This window comes from Camellia sinensis, chromosome 8 (assembly GCF_055761805.1).
Source record: "Camellia sinensis isolate YWXY chromosome 8, ASM5576180v1, whole genome shotgun sequence".
NCBI lineage: Eukaryota > Viridiplantae > Streptophyta > Magnoliopsida > Ericales > Theaceae > Camellia > Camellia sinensis.
The window spans coordinates 143,012,965-143,033,366 of record NC_138968.1 but is presented as its reverse complement, the minus strand read 5'-3'; the positions used below and the strand labels follow the sequence as shown (position 1 = coordinate 143,033,366).

Genomic DNA, 20,402 nt, shown 5'->3' with positions numbered 1-20,402 from the left:
AAAGAGATTAATTTGATAAATTATAGTAGATTTCTTTACTTTTCGATTAAAATCATTTATTCCTAAACAAGGCCTTAATTCTTATAGCTTGACTTAAATCTTATTTTGATTCATATTGTTTGTTTGAATAATTTGATCATTAAATTCTTATGTTCAATTTTAATATAATCTATCTGTCGGTGTCAAAATTAACAATTTTTTTGTATAGTAAAATAAATATATAAAAAAAATTTAGGAACCTAGACTTACCTAGAATCTATTTGTGTAATAGAGATTAAATTAATAAAGTGTAATGAAATGAATTTGAACAATTAATTCTTATTTCTAAATAAATTCTAGATAAATGATTCTAAATTTATAGTTGGACTCAAAAGAAATTAATAACTGTTTACACAAAATACATTGAAACTGAGTGAAATTTAAATTAAAATATAACGGTAAAAAGTATAATTTATCTGTAGTATGAGAGAGAGAGAGAGAGAGAGAGAGAGAGAGAGCGAGAGAGAGAGAGAGAGCGAGCGCACGGGCTGTGCGTCAAAGTCATTTTCAATTTCTGGCATGAGTTGTGAATTAATCTTGGATGAATTTGAATTACCGTAGAGCATGTGGGTTTGGATGGAGATAGATTTGGATGAATTCTTTTCTGTACAATGACACCCTAAGAGCATCTACATGAGTTTTAGTAAATTTTGAATTAAACTATAATTTAAAATTTACTTTTATATTTCAACTAACCTCTTTTTTTATGTACATATTCTATCAAGGAAAATGAGTGGGAGCTCTAATTAGAGCTATCACTAATGATGTGGCAGTGGGTCCCATCCACTGTCACAGTATGTGTTGTGTCTATTTTTTTTTTTTTTTTTTTTGCTTTTCCACCTCATTAGTGATGGGTTTAGAGCCACCAAATTAGTGGTCTCTATCATTGTTGTTCTATCAAACTCTATTCTAAAATTCTATTTTATTAAAATATTATTTTTTATTCTTTTATCTTTTTCAAATTTTTTTTTTTTTAAGTGTACCAGAGCAGCGGCAGCCAAAGGAGGCAAATCCACTGAGGGCCGGTCGATCGATCAGGCCAAAATTCAACAAAATTCTTTCTCTGCAAGGACATCCGAGTGGGCGTAGAGGAGAACGTCCGGTGGGTGAAAAACATAATTAAAAATATATTAACTTGTCTCAAAAAAATAATAAACTATTGAATAACTAATGAATAGTACCTCAACAAAGGTACTGTAACAAATTCAACCAAAAGCTAATTTAGAAATAATTTGTTAAGACCGATGGAGCAAGAATTTTATAATTTGCTAGCTATATTATCTTTTTACTATTTTGGTGAGGCTAATGATGCTCTAAAAAGCCAATCGTCCCTGTAATTTGATTCAATAATTGGACGAATTGTTGTGGCCAAAAAACAGAAAAGAAAACTAAAATTATATAATATTTTGAGAAGTAGGTTAAAAATTAAATTTTTTTTTTTAAAACGTGTAAAAAAGTAGAGAGGTGATGCAACTCAAAATAGGCTAAAAGTTAATTTTTGACTTTTAACCAAGTTCCCAAATTAGGCCATGTTGTAATTGAATTATGAATTTAAATAAAAATTTAAAAATAAATATTAAAAAAAATTTATTTCATTCATATTTCTCTATTTTTTCCATTTCTCTTTATTTTATCTAACTATTTTATTTATTCTTTTTATCTTTGTGCTTAACCTTACTTTTTATTTTGTCTATTTATCTACACAAATGATTTACAAAGCCTCTGAATGTTTCTTTAAATATAACTAGTTTAATTTTTTTAATTTTTTTATTTTTTAATTAAAATAACTATTATAATAACTCATCTATTAGAGAACGAGACAAGTTACAATAACTACCCTACCTCTTTTAAAAAACATGTTACCTTAATACTTTTGTCCCCAACCTCCCATTGCATGGTCTCACGAAATTGACACTCTGATATGAAGGTGTTCGTATGAAGGCATTAACGAGCAACTATAAAGAATTAATCAATATACTACGTTACTATCATGTAATAAATCATGTCCAGTCAATCATCTAAAACATTAATACTGTATTTGATTAGAGAATTTGAAAAAAAAAAATTAAAAATAGAAAAAGAAAAGGCAGGTAAAATATAAATAAAATATACTTACATTTCACATAATTTCACATACCCTTTCCCTTTCACTTTCTAAATCCCTTCCCAAATCTCCTAACCTAGTTTCACACATATTTTTCATTTTTCTTTTCAAATTCTTTCTCAAATCCCTCAACTAAACACAGCGTAAGGGTATGTTTGTTTGGAAGGATTGGATAAGGGAGATTGAAATCTACCGGATTGTTAGTCCTGGATACATTGTCCTCAGACTATTTGTTTAGTCATGCGATTGGATGTCTAGATTGAACTATTCTATTAAATCCTATGTTTGTTTAGTCATGTGATTAGATGTTTAGATTGGACTATTCTATTGAATCTAATGTGTGTCCTATTTTATTTAATTTTTTATTAGAACTTTTAAAAAAATGAAATAAATAGAACATCAATAAAAATTATATAAATTTATTTTAATTTTTAGTTGAGATTTTTTAATTTTATTTTAATTTGAACTTTTAAATAAATTAAACTTTTAATTAAATAAATTGAATAAATTGAACTTTTAATTTACTAAAATTATATAAATTTTATTTTAGTTGAGATTTTAATTTTATTTCAATAAGCTCAGGATAATCCCAATCATGAACTTAACCTGAGCTTTATGTCCCACATCTTCTTGAGATAGAGTCATCCTACATATAGGGCGTGTTTGATTTGCCGGATTAGAAGGGAGACTATCCACTATTTGGATTGTAATCCAAATAGTGCTCCTTATCCGCCGTTTAATTTTTTTTAAGTCCGTCGGACTCCATGTCCGGTCGGACTCCTTATCCCCCATATGGGGGACTATTGTGTCCTAGGGGGGGTATGGGACAGTTTTTAGGGGACTATCCACTGTTGGGATTAGGTGGTCAAAATGACCATTTTGACCCTCTACTATTTAATTATGTATTATATTTAATAAAATTCAATAAAATTTAAATGTCTCAATTTAAAAATAAAATAATTTTATTTAACTTTTTATTGATGTTTTATTTATTTAATTTTTTAAAATAATTTTTTATAGATATTTTATTGATGTTTTATTTTAAAATTTTGTTTATATTTTATTTAATTTCATTATTTAAATTTAATAGATGTTTTATTTAATTTCATTGTTTGATTATTATTATTTTTAAAAACAAATTTATTTAAAATTTTAATTAAAAAATAATATGTATTTTTATTGATATTTTATTTATTTATTTATTTATTTTTAAAAAAATAAATTTATTTAATTGTGTAAAAAATAAAATAAAATAAATTTTTATTTAATCTAGCTAAAAATATTAAAATATTAAAGATATGTTTAATATTGCTATTACTTAGTAAACAATTGAAAAAGAGTAAAATAGTCTTTTGTTCATTTATCTTATCCAGTCCGTCCAACCAAACGTTGGATTCACTAAAAATAGTCCTTTCTAGACATCTAATCCCATGAAAAAACAAACACAGGATACATATCCAATCCAACCAAATAGTCTATGGAATTCACAGTCCCAGGACTCAAGTCCGATGGATTCTAATCCCCCATTTCACTTTCTAAATCCCTTCCCAAATCTCTTAACCTAGTTTCACATATATTTTTCATTTTTCTTTTCAAATTCTTTCCCAAATCCCTCAACTAAACACAGCGTAAGGGTATGTTTGTTTGGCAGGATTGGATAAGGGAGATTGAAATCTACCGGATTGTTAGTCCTGGATACGTTGTCCTCAAACTATTTGTTTAGTCATGCGATTGGATGTCTAGATTGAACTATTCTATTAAATTCTATATTTGTTTAGTCATGTGATTAGATGTTTAGATTGGACTATTTTATTGAATCTAATGTGTATCCTATTTTATTTAATTTGTTATTAAAACTTTTAAAAAATGAAATAAATAGAACATCAATAAAAAATATATAAATTTATTTTAATTTTTAGTTGAGATTTTTTAATTTTATTTTAATTTGAACTTTTAAATAAATTAAACTTTTAATTAAATAAATTGAATAAATTGAACTTTTAATTTACTAAAATTATATAAATTTTATTTTAGTTGAGATTTTAATTTTATTTCAACAAGCTCAGGATAATCCCAATCATGAGCTGAACCTGAGCTTTATGTCCCACATGTTCTTGAGATAGAGTTATCCTACATATACATATGGGTGTGTTTGATTGGACGAACTGGAAAATGAGGGATTAGAATCCATCGGACTTGAGTCCTGGGACTGTAAATCCCCCGGACCATTTGGTCGGATTGGATATGTATCCTGTGTTTGTTTTTTCATGGGATTAGATGTCTGGATAGGACTATTTTGAGTGAATCCAACGTTTGGTTGGACGGACTGGATAGGATAAATGAACAAAAGACTATTTTACCCTTTTTCAATTGTTTACTATGTAATAGCAATATTAAACATATCTTTAATATTTTAATTATTTTTAGTAAACATTAAACATACTAATGGTTAAATTTTGTTTAAAGATATTTAAACATACTAATATTGATAAAAAAATTTGACTGGTATAGATTATTTTTATTTAAACAAATAAAAATTTATTGTTGAAATTAAACATACTAATGGTTAAATGTTTAAATTTTTATTTAAACAATTAACATTGAAATTATTTTGATGTACAGATTATGTTTAAACAATTAACAAATGTTGATGTAATTAACAATTAACAAATGTAGATGTAATCAAATGTGGATGTATTAAAACATAATTTAATAGATGTTAAATAAATATACATGTTGATGTACAGATGTTGAATAATTTAATAAACATGTTGATGTACAAATGTTTAAATGTTTAAATAAAACATAATTTAAATAAACGAAATTATTTATTGTTGAAATTAAACATTTAATTGTTTAAATAAAACATCTATTAAAACATCTATTAAATTTAAACAATGAAATTAAATAAAACATAAACAAAATTTTAAAATAAAACATCTATAAAATATCTATAAAAAATTATTTTAAAAAATTAAATAAATAAAACATTAATAAAAAGTTAAATAAAATTATTTTATTTTTAAATTGAGACATTTAAATTTTATTGAATTTTATTAAATATAATACATAATTAAATAGTAGAGGGTCAAAATGGTCATTTTCGCATATAATCCAAACAGTGATTAGTCCCCCACTTTCTGTCCCACCCCCCCAGGACAGGATAGTCCCCCATATGGGGGACATGGAGTCCGGCCAGACATGGAGTCCACCGGACTAAAAAAAAATCAAACGACGGATAAGGTGTACTATTTAGATTACAATCCAAATAGTGGATAGTCCCCCCTCCTAATCTCCCCAATCAAACACACCACTATTAGTCCAAATGGACTCACAATCAAATATAAAATTTCTGAACCAAATAATGGACAATTTTATGCACTGGACTATGAGTTATATCCCATGCTCCTGTCCCTCCAAACAAATGTGTTGTAAGAGTTAGCCTATCAACGGATCAAGTTTCACTTGAATTCGATCCAAAAAATTCAACCCTTCTATTTAAATTCTGTTGGACCATTTTAATATCTTTTATTTATTTATTTATTTATTTATTTATTTTTTATTTTATTTTATTTTATTTTTTTGATAACCTTTTGTCTTGTTCATGAATCTTATTTTTTTTGGTGACCTTTTGTTTTATTCATGAGTCTTTTTTTTTTTTGTGACCTTTTGTTTTGTTCATGAATGGAGATTAATTAGAAGGCCATAGGCTTGGTGGTGAGTTAATAGTTGGAGGTTTTGGGACTCTCCTTTTTCTCTAGTTTAATGGTCATTATTTTTTGATGTAATTTGTAAGGTCCTAGTGGTCTATAAATTGCTCATCTCATATACTCTTTATGAACCAACTAGTTTTTACACTTGAGAAATTACTAGCCAACGAATGATGTTTTTTCTTGATGGAGCTTTGGGTTCACCATCTTGTGCAGAGTTGGCCTAAACCATATAACAAGTGGTCGAACTGTTGTATCTTGAAGGGGACAAGTTAGAGTTTGGTGACTGTTGCATCGGTATTTAGGTTATTCTTACCACAATGGGCTTGATCTTCTTAAAGAAAATGAGATATCCGTGCCTCAGCCTGATCTATTTGTATCTCATTTTATTTGCATTATTTATCAATAAAATATAATTTTTCTAGTATTTTCACCAACAATTTTAAGGAGATCAAAATGGAACAAGTACCAGAAAAAATCAATGACGAAATTGGAGATCTCAATAAGCCTTTCAAGTTCAAGGGAGTTCATTTTAAGAGGTGGAAAGGAATTTTTTTTTTTTTTTTTTTACCTTAGCCTTTTAAAAGTTGCTTATGTTCTCACCGAAAAGAACCCAAACAAAATCCCAACCGAGGAGATGAATGATGAAGACTACGAGGCACATGAAGCAAAAGTGGCTTCATATAATAAAGATAAGTATAAATGTCATTTTTATCTCTTAAATTGCCTTGTTGATCAATTTTATGATTACTATGACACCACTTACACTTCTGCAAAGAAAATTTGGAAAGCTTTACAGACTAAGTATAATACTGAATAGGCAGGAACAAAAAAATATGCAACTAGCCAATTTTTTCGTTTCCAAATAGTGGATGAAAAATCTGTTGTGGAGCAAGCACAAGATTCCAAATGATAGTTGCAGAAGTAAGATCTGAAAGCATCAAGATAGTGACAACTTGGTAGTTACAAGACTTGTTGACAAGTTACTGCCATCTTGGAGAGAATTCCAAAGAACATGCGCCACAAACAAAAGGAGACTTCCTTGGAGGCATTGATCACTCGCATCCGAGTCGAAGAGGAGGCTAGAAGCCAAGATGCATTGAGAACACAAAAGGATAATGACAATTGCATTATAAAGGTAAACTTTGTTTCAGAATAATAACTTACCCAAAGGTCACAATTCCAAGAATGCTTATTTGAAGCCTTATAAAAAGAATATGAAGAATTATGGTAAACCTCACAATAAATGGATTAATCCAAATAAAAACCAAGGTCCACCACCTCCACGAAATTTTACATGCATTGTTTGTAGTAAAAGTGGGCATATTGCTCGAACTTGCAAATTCCAAAAACGTGCACCTGCTCCAAAGGCTAACGTTATTGAGGAGTCATTTGTGGCAATAATTACAGACATTTGCATGGTTAATTATGTGCAAGGTTGGTGGGAAAATTCTGGTACTAATGACATGTTTGTTATGATAAAACTTGATTTAAGGTGTATACTCCCTTTGATGATGATAAAACAATTATGCTTGATGACTCTAGTCAAACCAAGATACTTAGAAGTGGTGAGGTTGACTTTAAGTTCACCTTTGGACGTGTGCTTACTTTAAAAGATGTGCTTTATACACTGTCTATGAAGAAGAATTTGATATCAAGTTACTTGTTGAATAAGGCTGGCCTTAAGCAAACTATGGAATCTGATCAATATGTTATTATCAAGAAGAGTATTTTTGTGGGTAAGGGTTATGCTTGTGATGGGATGTTCAAACTGAATGTTGAGATTAATAAATAATCTACCAATTCGGTTTATATGTTGTCTTCTATTAATTTTTAGTATGCTCGTTTGTGTCATATTAACAGTAAATATATGAGAATCATGAGTAGTTTAGGATTAATTCCTAAAGTAACAAATTTTTTTGAGAAATGTGAAGTTTGCAGTAAAGTAAAAATTACCAAAAGGCCTCATAAAAGTGTTGAGAAAAATACCGAATTGCTAGAATTATTTCATATTGATTTGTGTGAGTTTAAAGGAATTTTAACTCATGGTGGTAACCGATATTTTATTATTTTTATTGATGATTTTTCAAAATATACAAACGTATATTTATTAAAAAAATAAAAGTGATGCTTTTGAGAAATTTAAAGAGTTCCTTTTTGAAGTGGAAAATCAATTCTGTAAAAAGATTAAGAGAATTAGGAATGATAGAGGCCGGGAATATTAATATCTTGGATTCAACTCTTTTGTTCAGTCATTGGGAATTATTCATGAGACTACTCCACCATATTTACCTTCATCTAATGGCGTAGTTGAAAGAAAAAAAAAATAGAACGTTAATTGACTTGACAAATGCTATACTTATTGATTCAGGTACTCCCTTAAATCTCAAAGGCGAGACTATTTTGACAGCTTGACATGTGATAAATAGAGTGCCACACAAAAAAACTAAAATTGTGAGTTGTGGCGGGGACATAAACCAAATCTAGGTTATTTGTGGGTAAGCTTTTGTGAGGCTTACAGATCCTAAACGACCTAAATTGGGTGAACGAGCTACCACTTGTGCTTTTCTTGGGTTTGCGTTGCATAATACAGCTTATAGATTTTTGATATGGAAAATAATATTATTTTTTAATCAGGTGATACTATTTTTCATGAAAATAAATTTCCTTTCAAATCTAGAAATAGTGAGGGTCAAATAATTTCTGAAAATATTTTATTCATGCCTAGCTCTTCTACTCCGTCTCAAGTTTTTCAAGAATAAGAAAATTCTCAAATCCAACCAAAGAGGAGTAAACGAGCTAGAGTTGAAAAAAACTTTGGCCTTGGCTATTATCTTTACAATGTGGAAGAAATTCATTTTTCGGTGTAAGAAGCTTTATCATCACTTGATGCTATTTTCTAGAGAGAAGTTGTAAATGATAAGATAGATTCACTACTTTCAAATAAAACATGGAAGCTAGTGGATTTATCTCTTGTAAAACTATTGGGTGTAAATGGGTCATTCGTAAAAAAGTTAAACCATATGGAACTATAAATAAATATAAAGCGAGGCTTGTCGCTAAAGGTTTTGAGCAACAAGTTGATCTTGATTTCTTTGATACTTTCTCTCCAGTTACTAGAGTTACATCCATTAGATTGTTGATAGCAGTGGTTGCAATTCATGATTTAAAAATTCATCAAATGGATGTGAAAACAGCATTTTTAAATAGAGATCTAGATGGGAAAATTTACATAGACCAACCTAAGGGCTTTGTGGAGCCTAGCCAAGAAAGCAAGGTGTGTAAGCTAACTAAATTCCTTTATGGTTTAAAACAAGTTCCTAAACAATGGCATAAAAAATTTGATTCATGCATGCTTGAGAATGGCTATAAAGCTAATTAATGTGATAAGTACATATATTATAAAATTTGTGAGAATGCACATGTAATTATTAGCCTATATGTGGATGATCTACTTATCTTTGCCTCTAATTTGCATATTGTAAATGAGACTAAAAATATGCTTAATAGCCACTTTGATATGAAAGATCTTGGTGAAGCCAATTTTATTTTGGAAATTAAAATTACCAAGACTAATAATGACATTTTTCTTGATTAGTCGCCTTATGTTGAGAAAATTTTAAAGAAATTTAACTTTCTAGACTATGAACATGTTGCTACTCCTTTTGATGTAAGCATACATTTATCTATTGTAACAAATGAAAAAGAAATGATTAATCAAAAGGAATATGCTAACATGATTGGTAGTTTGAGATATGCTACTGATTGTACTAGATCTGACATTCACTACAACCAAATGCACCTTCGGCGACCAAAATTGGCGACTAAAAAAAATTTAGTTCCCAAAAGTTATAGAAATGGCGACCAAAATTTTTTTTAGTCGGCAAAAGTAAAATATTTAGCTACTAATTTTTTTAGTTGGGGGTATATTAGTTATTGGCGACTAAAAATAAATTTAGTCGCCAAAAATGCCAGAATTGGCGACAAAAAAAACATTTAGTCACTGTATATTGAGTTTTGGCTACTAAAATGATATAGTCGCCGATCAGAAAATTAAAAAAAAAAATTTACCTTTGCCAACCAAAATTTTAGTTGCCAAAAGTTTATTTTCAGGGACGAAAAATAATTTTGGTCGCCGTATATTGAGCTTTAGCTACTAAAACGATTTAGTCGCCGATTGAAAAATAAAAAATTATTTTTTACCTTTGACGACCAAAATTTTAGTTGCCAAAAGTTTATTTTCAGTGACGAAAAATAATTTTGGTCGCCAAAGAGCTAAAATTATTGAAGGGAGATATTTCAAATATTTTGGAGGGATTTATAAAACTGTTTCAGCGACTAAAAAATTTTAGTCGCTAATGGTGTTATCTATCTATCTATCTATCTATTCTATTATTAAAAGCCAACACCAATTTTGGTGTCATGAAGCCCAACTTTTGTCTCCACCAACTTTAGCCACCTGTAATTACATAATAAAAATAAATAAATAAATACATCCAAATCCACCCACCCCACCCCACCCACGTTCCTCACATATCTCAACCAAACCAATTCTGAACTTCCATATATGTTTTGTTTATAAATTCTGTAAATTTCTTTTTCATAGAAACCGCCATATCAAAATCTTCATCTTCATGTTTATAATGTGATTTTTTTTTTTAAGTTTTATTGATGGAAACATGTAGACATTATGATTTGAAATTTTCCAACAGTAACATATATCCAAGGAGCTTGCTCACGGGGATACTTTCCAACAGCCCAATCAACCCAAGAATTGGCCCTATCCTCCTCAGCATCTGCTGTGAATAGCATGCACTACTGTGTATGTGATCTTCCCTATTTAATTTGGTAAGCATTTCCCCTGCACCCTCTTTGTTTTTCTTTTCCCACTGAATTTCTAAATATGTGTGTATGTGATCTTCCCTATTTGATTTGGTAAGCATTTCCCCTGCACTCTCTTTGTTTTTCTTTTCCCACTGAATTTCTAAATCACCGGTTAATATGTATATCAAAATGAGGAATTGTCAGTTGGGTTTCTCCTTCGGGTTATCGTCGTCTTTCGGGGAAGAAGAAATCTCAATTTCGGTCTGCTAATTACGGCCTACAAAACTCAAACATTCCAAGCGGGAAACAATCTTCGTTTGGGTTTTCATTGGGTCTCTCTTTGCAATGAAATGCAGTTTCTGGGGAATTATATTTCAGAGTTGTTGTGATGTTTATAGGCTCTCTGTTGCAAAAAAACAAAAATGGGTTTTGTGCCATTTTCTTCATTTTCCCAGAAGAGACGATGGAGAAGACACTGTAACAAAAAAAAAAAGTGGAGAAGACATGGGAGTAAAGTCGCTTTTCATATTTGTAACTACTCTTAAAAAAAAACCTTTGTTTTTTCATATGGTTGTTTTCAACTGTACGAGGAAAGAAGCACTGCCACCTCTTTTAAATTTCTAATTTTAATTAATTATGTTTTTTTGTGGTTTTATCTATGATTTGTTGATCTGTGAGTAACTATCAACTATATATCCTCAACAATGTATGTGAATTTGTGTTGTTTGGGTTGAGTTTATGTTTGTGTTTCTTTGATTACTGGGTCTCTTTTACACTACGTCATGGTGCCAAATTATTCAAACAAGCCTTCATAAATATGAATTAAGAACCTAAAAATTAATTTAATGAAAATACAAAAAAACACTGCTTTTTTTCTCCCAAAAAATACACACACACACAAAATTAACAACACTGAATTTTTTTTTTTTCCCCAAAACACACACACAATGAAACTTTTTAATGAAGAATAAAAATACCTAATAGTGTTCATAATCAATATATTTTTTTCGCCTCAGAAACTAATTACACATAGGTGTCAAACTGTTTAATTAAAAACCTAAAAATTAAGAATCTAAAAATTAATTTAATGAAAATACAGAAAATACCGATTTTTTTTCAAAAACAGACACACACAAAATTATGAGCACTGATATATTTTATTTTTTTTCTCCAAAAACACAGACAATGAAAGTTTTTAATGCAGAAAAAAAAATACATAATAGTGTTCTGAATCGATATATTTTTTTCTCCACAGAACCTAATTACATAATGAAACTTTTTATTGGAAGCCTGCATAAATATGAATTAAGTACCTAAAAATTAATTTCATGAAGCTACAAAAAACACTACTTTTTTTCCCCAAAAAAATACACACACACACAAAATTAAGAACACTTAATTTTTTAAGTTTTTAATTTATTTTTCAAAACACACACACAATGAAACTTTTTAATGAAGAAAAAAAATACATAATAGTGTTCTGAATCAATATATTTTTTTCTCCACAGAAACTAATTACACATAGGTGTCGAACTGTTTAATTAAAAACCTAAAAATTAAGAACCTAAAATTTAATTTAATGAAAATACAAAAAATACCGAAATTTTTTTCAAAAACAGACACACACAAAATTATGAGCACTTAAATATTTTTTTTCTCCAAAAACACACACAATGAAAGTTTTTAATGAAGAAAAAAATTACATAATAGTGTTCTCAATCAATATATTTTTTTCTCCACAGAACCTAATTACATAATGAAACTTTTTATTGAAGAAAATAAAAATCTATACTATTATTAAAAGCCAACAGGAGCTTACAATTTATGTTTTCAAAAAATTAGGTTGTTTGATTGCTTAATTTTGTATGTGTGTTTTTCTTAAAAACAATTCAATGTTCGTAAAAATTGTTTTATTTCAAATAAATGTCAAACAAATAAGTCTTTTTTTTTTGTGGTTTATTATTTATTTTTTACTGCAAGTGTTCCAAGAATATGGGTTCCTGTTTTGTTATTTTGTGTGTACCATTTTTACTTACACTTTTTATTTTCTTCAATAAAAAGTAAAACAAAACAAAAGTATGTTAATCGATTTGTGTGAAAGAAAAACTGACTATTATTTCCTTCGTTTACATTTTTGGCAGGTTGCTTTATAACTTTGTGTTGTTCAGAAAAAACTTCTCGGATTTTTCTCTATCGACACCTATGTGCTCTGACTGTAAGTATTATATACGAATGTTCAGTTTGTAATGCTTGAAACTTGAATAATTCTAAACAAATTCTATTGCATATTGTAATGCTTGAGTTTGTAATGCTTAAAATATATAATTTCTTTTTCTATGCTTCAAAAAATCAAATATGTAATTTTCTTATTCAATCTTTATTTTTATTTTTATTTATATGTAATTTTTTTTATATTTATTTATATGAATTTTTGTTGTATATTTTTTTAGTTAACATTCATGAAAGTTTGGCCACATCTCATGCAATTTGGAAAAATCCATGGGTGGCCAAAATTCAAAGAAAGTTGTAGGTGTCTAATCTTTTTTATTGTAACTTTTCTAAAAAATCATTTGTTTATTCATATGTTTGTTTTGAAGTGTATTTTTTTGATAAGAAAGAATTCAGTGATCCAAAAATTTCATATGATTTTTTTATAATTATTACGTAATCAGTTTGTGATTGTCATAACAAATAATTTCTACAGTCGTGTTTTATTAATACTTATCTTCTACTTCTCTTTTGACTGTAAGTATTTTTAATTCTATTTTTTATTTTTTTTATATTTAATCGAATGTTTTAAAAAATTATATTCAGTTTGTTTTTAAATCATATCTCAAGTTGCACACGCTTTGGCTCATCATTGCTAGGTAATCTCTTTCACTTGCAATTTTATTTAATTCTCCACAAAATGAGATTAGTACTTAAAATAATATGCATTATAAAAATATAAAAACAAACATATGTAAACACTTACATAAAAATATAAAGCTTATTATATTGTGAGTATACGAGTCACATTGTGAATATACTATTACTGCCTCTTACATAATTTTAAATAATGTAGGTACATTTTAAAGATAGCCGGATTTCATCTACGTGAGTGTTGGTTTGTTAACAATCTTAGGAAAAATGAATCACGATTACCCTGACACATCAAATTTGAGACATGTACAACAACAAAATCGTGAACGACGTCGTTTATACCTACAACAGAGGAGGCAACGCTCAGCTTCGGAACCAAATGCTCAAACTGAACAACCGCAAAGAGAATTCGAACAGTTACGCCTTCAAAGCTTAAGCACTGAACAACGCTCAGCAAGATTGGAGCAACGTCGTCTTGCTCAGCGCAGGCGAAGATTGTTTATTCGCGAAGAAAGTGCGACCTCTAATGTGCAACAAAGAGAAATTCAAAGGGAAAGTTGGCGTAATTATGCTAGACAAAGGAGGGCTGCTTTGACTATTGAACAACGCGAACAACAACTTGCAAGGCGACGAACAAATTATCGACAAAGAAGGCAAATATCTGAAAATCTCGAACAAACTACTCATCCAAATCAAGTACATAATATGACCAATGCACAAACAAGGAGTAAGTATTCAAATGTTATAAACATTTTTTTTTTTTTTGTAAGCTTTTACACTTTTGACATTAATATTCATTTAATTTATTATTTATAATTTTAACTGCTAGGATGCATGTTAAACTTTTTCGATGCAATCCCAAGAAGAAATAGAACAGGATGGCGTAGGCCGCGAGCAACAGTTTTGCCAACCATTCACGAAGAAGGCAATTTGGTTGCAACTAATGTTTTTAGACGGGAAAGTAGAATGACTGCACTCGCACGTATCGACTTACCCCGATATGCACCTACTAATTCGACTTATGAGCATGGAAGCACAAGTGGTAATAGACAAGATCCTCGCGAAGTTCAGATGGAAGGTACAAATAATTTATTTAGTTGAAGTACTTTTACAAAATAAACAACCTTTACAATAAATGTAAAAAATATGATTATGCAAATATGATATGCAGTACAATTACATTTAATATTGAACATGAAACTCAAACACTTTCAAATAAATACTATTGTGTTAATAATAAACCCATACATCATACGTGTATTGTCATAGGAAATATCCCTTATGTCGACCACAATCAGGATGCTTTGAGTGATGAAGATATTCCAGATAATCGATCATTTATCCATAGGAGATATCATAATTGTGCAAGAAATTTTCATGAAAGTGAAAGGTTCCAAAGAATGCAGTTCCCTGCTCCAACTACATGTAGACATTGCAATGCAAGATTGTTCCACCGTGAAACATCTACCATGTGTTGTAATAACGGAACAATTATTTTGCCACCAGTAACAGCTCCAAATGAGATGATTGATATTTTCTCTGACCAAACAGTGGAAGGTCGTCATTTCAGACAAAATATTCGAGCCTACAATCATGTTTTCTCATTCACTTCAATGGGTGTTCATGTTGATGAAAATTTAGCAACAAGAACTCGAGGTGTGTACACGTTTCGTGCACAAGGAGCCATATATCATAAGATTGGGAGTCTCTTACCAAATTCTAGCGACAGACCGAGATATTTGCAACTGTATGTTTATGACACTGACCACGAGAATGAGAATCGAATGTCCGAAAATGAAGAATTGCACTTGGATTTGCTTGACAAGATAAAGAATATTTTAAATATTCATAATCCATTTGTACACACGTTTCGCCAATTGGCTCAACGTCCAGACATATATGAATGTAGACTTCAAATCAAAGAGCAACCACGTAATATGCCCCAATACAACCTTCCTACTGCTCCTGAAGTTGCTGCAGTTTTAGTAGGTGGCGAAGAAGCTGGAAATTTAAAACCGAGAGATATCATTGTCCAATCAACCAGTGGTCACCTCCTAAATATTTCTGATATTGTCGGATACTATGATCCATTACAGTATCCTCTGTTGTTACCCTACGGTTCATATGGATGGGATGCAAATACAAGAAGTAATGATGGCAGAAAAGTAACATGTTGTGATTTCTATTCTTATATGTTACAGGTAACGACGTATACATAATATTAAAAAATTACGTCGTCGAAGTTATTCAATCTATAATTATTTCGTATAAAATCTTTACTTTTAATTATTTATAAGTATTGAAATACTATCAATTCAGATTCGCCCTGGTGATCAAGCTCTTTTTCTTCGAGGAGGTCGTCTCTTACAGCAGTATGTCGTAGATAATTACGTGAAGATTGAGTCCAACAAATTAAGATGGATACGTACTCATCAGAATCACATTCGAGCGGATTTTTATCAAGGTCTTCTAGATGCAGTACATGCTGGTGAAAATTATGGAGGTACAAATTGTCACGTACAATATTACAATTACATGTACGCATGTCTGTTTATATTCATACATACAATTTTTTTTTTTCCTTTTGTGAAATATTTGTTTAGGTAATATTGGTCGTAGAACAATATTGCCATCGTCATTTGTTGGTAGCCCACGAGACATGTATCAGCGATATCAAGATGCAATGGCTCTGGTCCAAAAGTATGGAAAACCTGATCTTTTCCTTACAATGACCTGCAATCCAAATTGGCCTGAAATTAAAGCTGAGTTGTTACCTGGACAGTCACCACATGATCGTCCTGATTTGCTAACAAGAATATTTCATTCAAAATTTGATGAGATGAAGACCGACATTCTTACAAAACATGTACTCGGGAAGGTTCTGGCATACGCATATGTTATTGAGTACCAAAAAAGAGGCTTACCACATGCCCACATGGTCATTATTTTGGATGAAAATGATAAGTTACGCACTCCTGATGATTATGATAACATTGTCAGAGCTGAAATTCCAGACAAGAGATTAGAGCCTAGATTATACAGTGCAGTTCTGAAACACATGATACATGGCCCATGTGGAATGTACAATGAACGGTCCCCGTGTATGACAAATGGCCGGTGCAAAAGACGTTTCCCAAAGCCATTTTCTTCAATTACTACACTTGGCAACGATTCATATCCTGTTTATCGAAGAAGAGAAGGGGAGTCAGTTCCTTTAGAGAGTAATCCAAGCGTCTTGGTGGATAATAGTTGGGTTATTCCATACAACCCATGGTTGCTCTTGAAATATGATTGTCATATCAATCTTGAAATTTGCAGTAGTGTTACAAGTGTGAAGTATTTATACAAATATGTTTATAAAGGGCCTGACCGTGTTGCACTAGAAGTTCGTCAAGGTCCTAATTATGACGAAGTACAACAGTTCATAGATGGAAGATGGGTTTGTGCTCCAGAAGCATTGTGGAAAATATTCAAATTCCCAATGACCAAAATGACTCCTAGCGTAGAACGCCTCCAAATACACTTACCAAATAAGCAGCAAGTGAGGTTTTATACGTTCCAAGACATCACAAATGTTTTAGGTGATGAGTATTATTCCAGAACAATGCTTACCCAATTCTTTCAATTAAATGTTGATGATGAAACTGCAAATCGATACTTATATCGAGAGATACCGCAACACTATAGATGGTGCAATAGCGCAAAGATTTGGCAGTTGAGACTGAACCATCAAAGAGTAATTGGTAGAATTTACACAGTTTCGCCATCAGAAGGGGAAAGATTTTACTTGAGAATTTTACTCAATCATATCCGAGGAGCAAAGTCATTCGATCATTTGTTAATGGTTAATGGAATTGCGTACCCAACTTTTAAACAAGCAGCTGAACATCATGGTTTGTTAGAGCATGATGATAGCATACGACAATGTTTGTTAGAAGCTGCAACCATGCACATGCCATCAGCTTTAAGGAGATTGTTCGTTACAATTTTGGTTTACTGTGTGCCAACAGGGGTGCGAAGTTTGTGGGATGAAATTTATCCTTTCTTGATTGAAGATTACATATCTTCAAACAGTATGAATAATATGTATATCCTTAACAAAACTCTGCAAGATATAAACTGTCTCCTGCTACAGCATAATAAGAACATATCAGAATACGATTTGCCTGAGATGACAATGGATTTGGATGATAATTCAACAGTTCCAAAGGTCATACAAGATGAGTTTTCCATTGTAACTCCTCGAGAAGACTTAAGTTCTATTGCCACATTAAATAGTGATCAACACTTAGCATTCAATTCAATCATGGAGGCTGTGGAATGCAATACTGGTGCAATCTTCTTTGTGGATGGCCCAGGAGGAACTGGAAAGACATATTTATATCGTGCACTGTTGGCCTCAATGAGAAGTCAAGGGAGAATTGCCATTGCAACAGCAACTTCTGGAATTGCAGCTACACTTTTACCTGGTGGAAGGACAGCTCATTCAAGATTCAAGATCCCCTTAAATCCAGAGGCTTCGTCCGTGTGTTCCATTACTAAACAATCAGATTTGGCAGAACTGATTAGACGTGCAACAGTCATCATTTGGGATGAAGCTACAATGACAAATCGTTATGCTTTTGAAGCCTTGAATCGAACACTCATAGACATCACCGGTGTTGATTATCCATTTGGTGGCAAAATTATGGTGTTTGGTGGTGATTTTCGACAAGTACTTCCAGTTGTTCCTAAAGGTACAAAAGCTGAAACTATTGCTGCATCGATAGTCAAATCACCTCTTTGGAGTCACATTCAAATACTTCGTTTAAAGCAAAACATGCGCTCTATAAATGACCAACAATTTGGTGAATTTCTTTTATCTGTTGGAAATGGTGTACAACCTACCATTATAGATGAAATGATCAAAGTACCAACATCGATGGCAATACCATGGAATGGCGAAGAATCAATAGTTCAACTATTAGAAGAAATTTATCCTGATATCATAAACCATTCTTTTGACGCCGAGTATATGGTTAGTAGGGGCATAATAACTCCTCGCAATGAAGATGTCGACAAGCTCAATGAGAAAATCATTCAGATATTTCCAGGAGAATCAAGAGTGTACCACTCATTTGATAAGGTTGAAAATGATACCCAAAATTTGTATCAACAAGAGTTTTTAAATTCCATTTCACCAGGAGGAATGCCCCCACATGCATTGCATTTGAAAGTTGGAGCCCCAATTATGCTTTTGAGGAATCTTGACCCTTCTTCTGGTTTGTGCAATGGCACAAGGCTACTGTGTCGAGCTTTGAACGATAATTTCATAGATTCAGAGATTTTAACAGGACATTTCAAAGGCACGAGAGTTTTCCTACATCGCATTCCATTAAAGGCTCCGGAAAACTTAAAACTTCCATTTGAAATGACTCGCACGCAATTTCCAGTTCGCCTTAGTTTTGCTTTGACGATAAATAAATCACAAGGTCAAACAATTCCACATGTGGGAATTTACCTTCCGGATCATGTATTTAGTCATGGACAACTATATGTTGCTTTATCTCGAGGGGTGTCAGATCAAACAACAAAAGTCTTGGTTAAAAAGGGTTCAGTTAATAATGAAGAAGGAGTGTATACCCGCAATGTGGTCTACAAAGATGTTTTGTTACCAAATTATTGATACATGAGGTATGTACTAAATATGTTCTTATTGAGCTTATATTATGTCATTTTATAATTTATATACAATTAATATACATATAATATATCTTCATATAATTATTGATTGTAGGAATACTTGAAAAAATAAAGCTACTTCAGCTTTGGGAGAATTATCAAGAGGAAGCAAATATGGTTGCAGATAAGAAAGTTCAAAATCAGGTATTGGCTTCACTTATGTTCAAAAAATAATGTTTGTAAAATTTTTGATATTTAATCTGACAATATTCGCATATATTTTGAGTTTGACTATACCTTTTAAATTAATGTAGGTCAAGCAGTTCTCGATATACAGTCTTGGATGGAAGGTCTCTATTAAAGTTGATAAAAAACAATTGGGAAAATTAATTGTGCGAGAGCTTTTGAGGCAACGACAACATCGGTATGATAATGTGTTTGTGGCATTTTATATGAATAATGTGTTTGTGGCATTTTATATGAATAATTTCAATATGTTACATTTGCTAATAGTTATTGTAATCTTTTTATGGAAATCCTATCATATCTGATAGAGCAAGTATATGCAGCAAAGACAATATGGACATATATGTGGTAAAAGATCAAGTCTTTTGAACTTTACTATTACGCTCCAAATATTCATATTTGTGAATTTACAAATTGGTTTTAGATTTAATAAATTTGTCGAACAATCAACTTACAAGGACGTGAGATATTTTTCCTCAGTTTTATAGGCAACGAATGATACAAAAATTGAAAGCTTACAAATATATGTGCAACATTGTTACAAGGTAATCTACTTATAGGTTTGTATGTATACTAACTAAAGTTACGTCCTTCATTTTCGGTCTATTCCATCTTATTTTTTGTAGTTTAATGTTGTCATAGATCTATGGCAAAAATTGCATCAAAACAATTTGAAGAGATCATTGAACGTGACATTTGATATGAACGATGTCAATCTATGTCGATATGTAAGTTTTTAATTTTTAGATTTTGTTTACAACAAATTAACACAAATAATTACCTTTTGTGCCTTTATACATAATAAGCCAATTATAAAACCAAACTTATGTATAATTATGCCTCATAACGTAAAATATAATTTCAATCAATGTATACTATTACCAATCTTATGATAAATATATCTTATATATATATATATATTTTTTTTGCAGGATTTGCAAGATCTCCGGTCTCAT

The 20,402-nt window shown here is 30.8% G+C and overlaps 1 protein-coding gene across 1 annotated transcript; it reads left to right on the top strand.

Moving 5' to 3' along the window:
* The first annotated feature begins 13,806 nt into the window (after nt 1-13,806).
* LOC114293823 (uncharacterized) lies at nt 13,807-20,146 on the top strand. The gene is made up of 10 exons (XM_082885632.1): nt 13,807-14,266; nt 14,369-14,617; nt 14,809-15,740; nt 15,859-16,042; nt 16,143-18,800; nt 19,316-19,404; nt 19,515-19,624; nt 19,714-19,794; nt 19,935-19,991; nt 20,089-20,146. Exons 1-10 carry the CDS (start codon nt 13,807-13,809, stop codon nt 20,144-20,146), a joined length of 4,878 nt encoding a protein of 1,625 aa, XP_082741758.1.
* Nucleotides 20,147-20,402: the final 256 nt, after the last annotated feature.

What these genes read in the sequence shown, in the direction of transcription:
- LOC114293823 (XM_082885632.1), top strand. Translation starts at nt 13,807, where the DNA reads ATGAATCACGATTACCCTGACACATCAAATTTGAGACATGTACAACAA. An exon ending in TGCTGGTGAAAATTATGGAG is followed by an intron (nt 16,043 to 16,142) that starts GTACAAATTGTC and finishes ATATTTGTTTAG; the next exon opens with GTAATATTGGTCGTAGAACA. An exon ending in ATAAGAAAGTTCAAAATCAG is followed by an intron (nt 19,405 to 19,514) that starts GTATTGGCTTCA and finishes AAATTAATGTAG; the next exon opens with GTCAAGCAGTTCTCGATATA.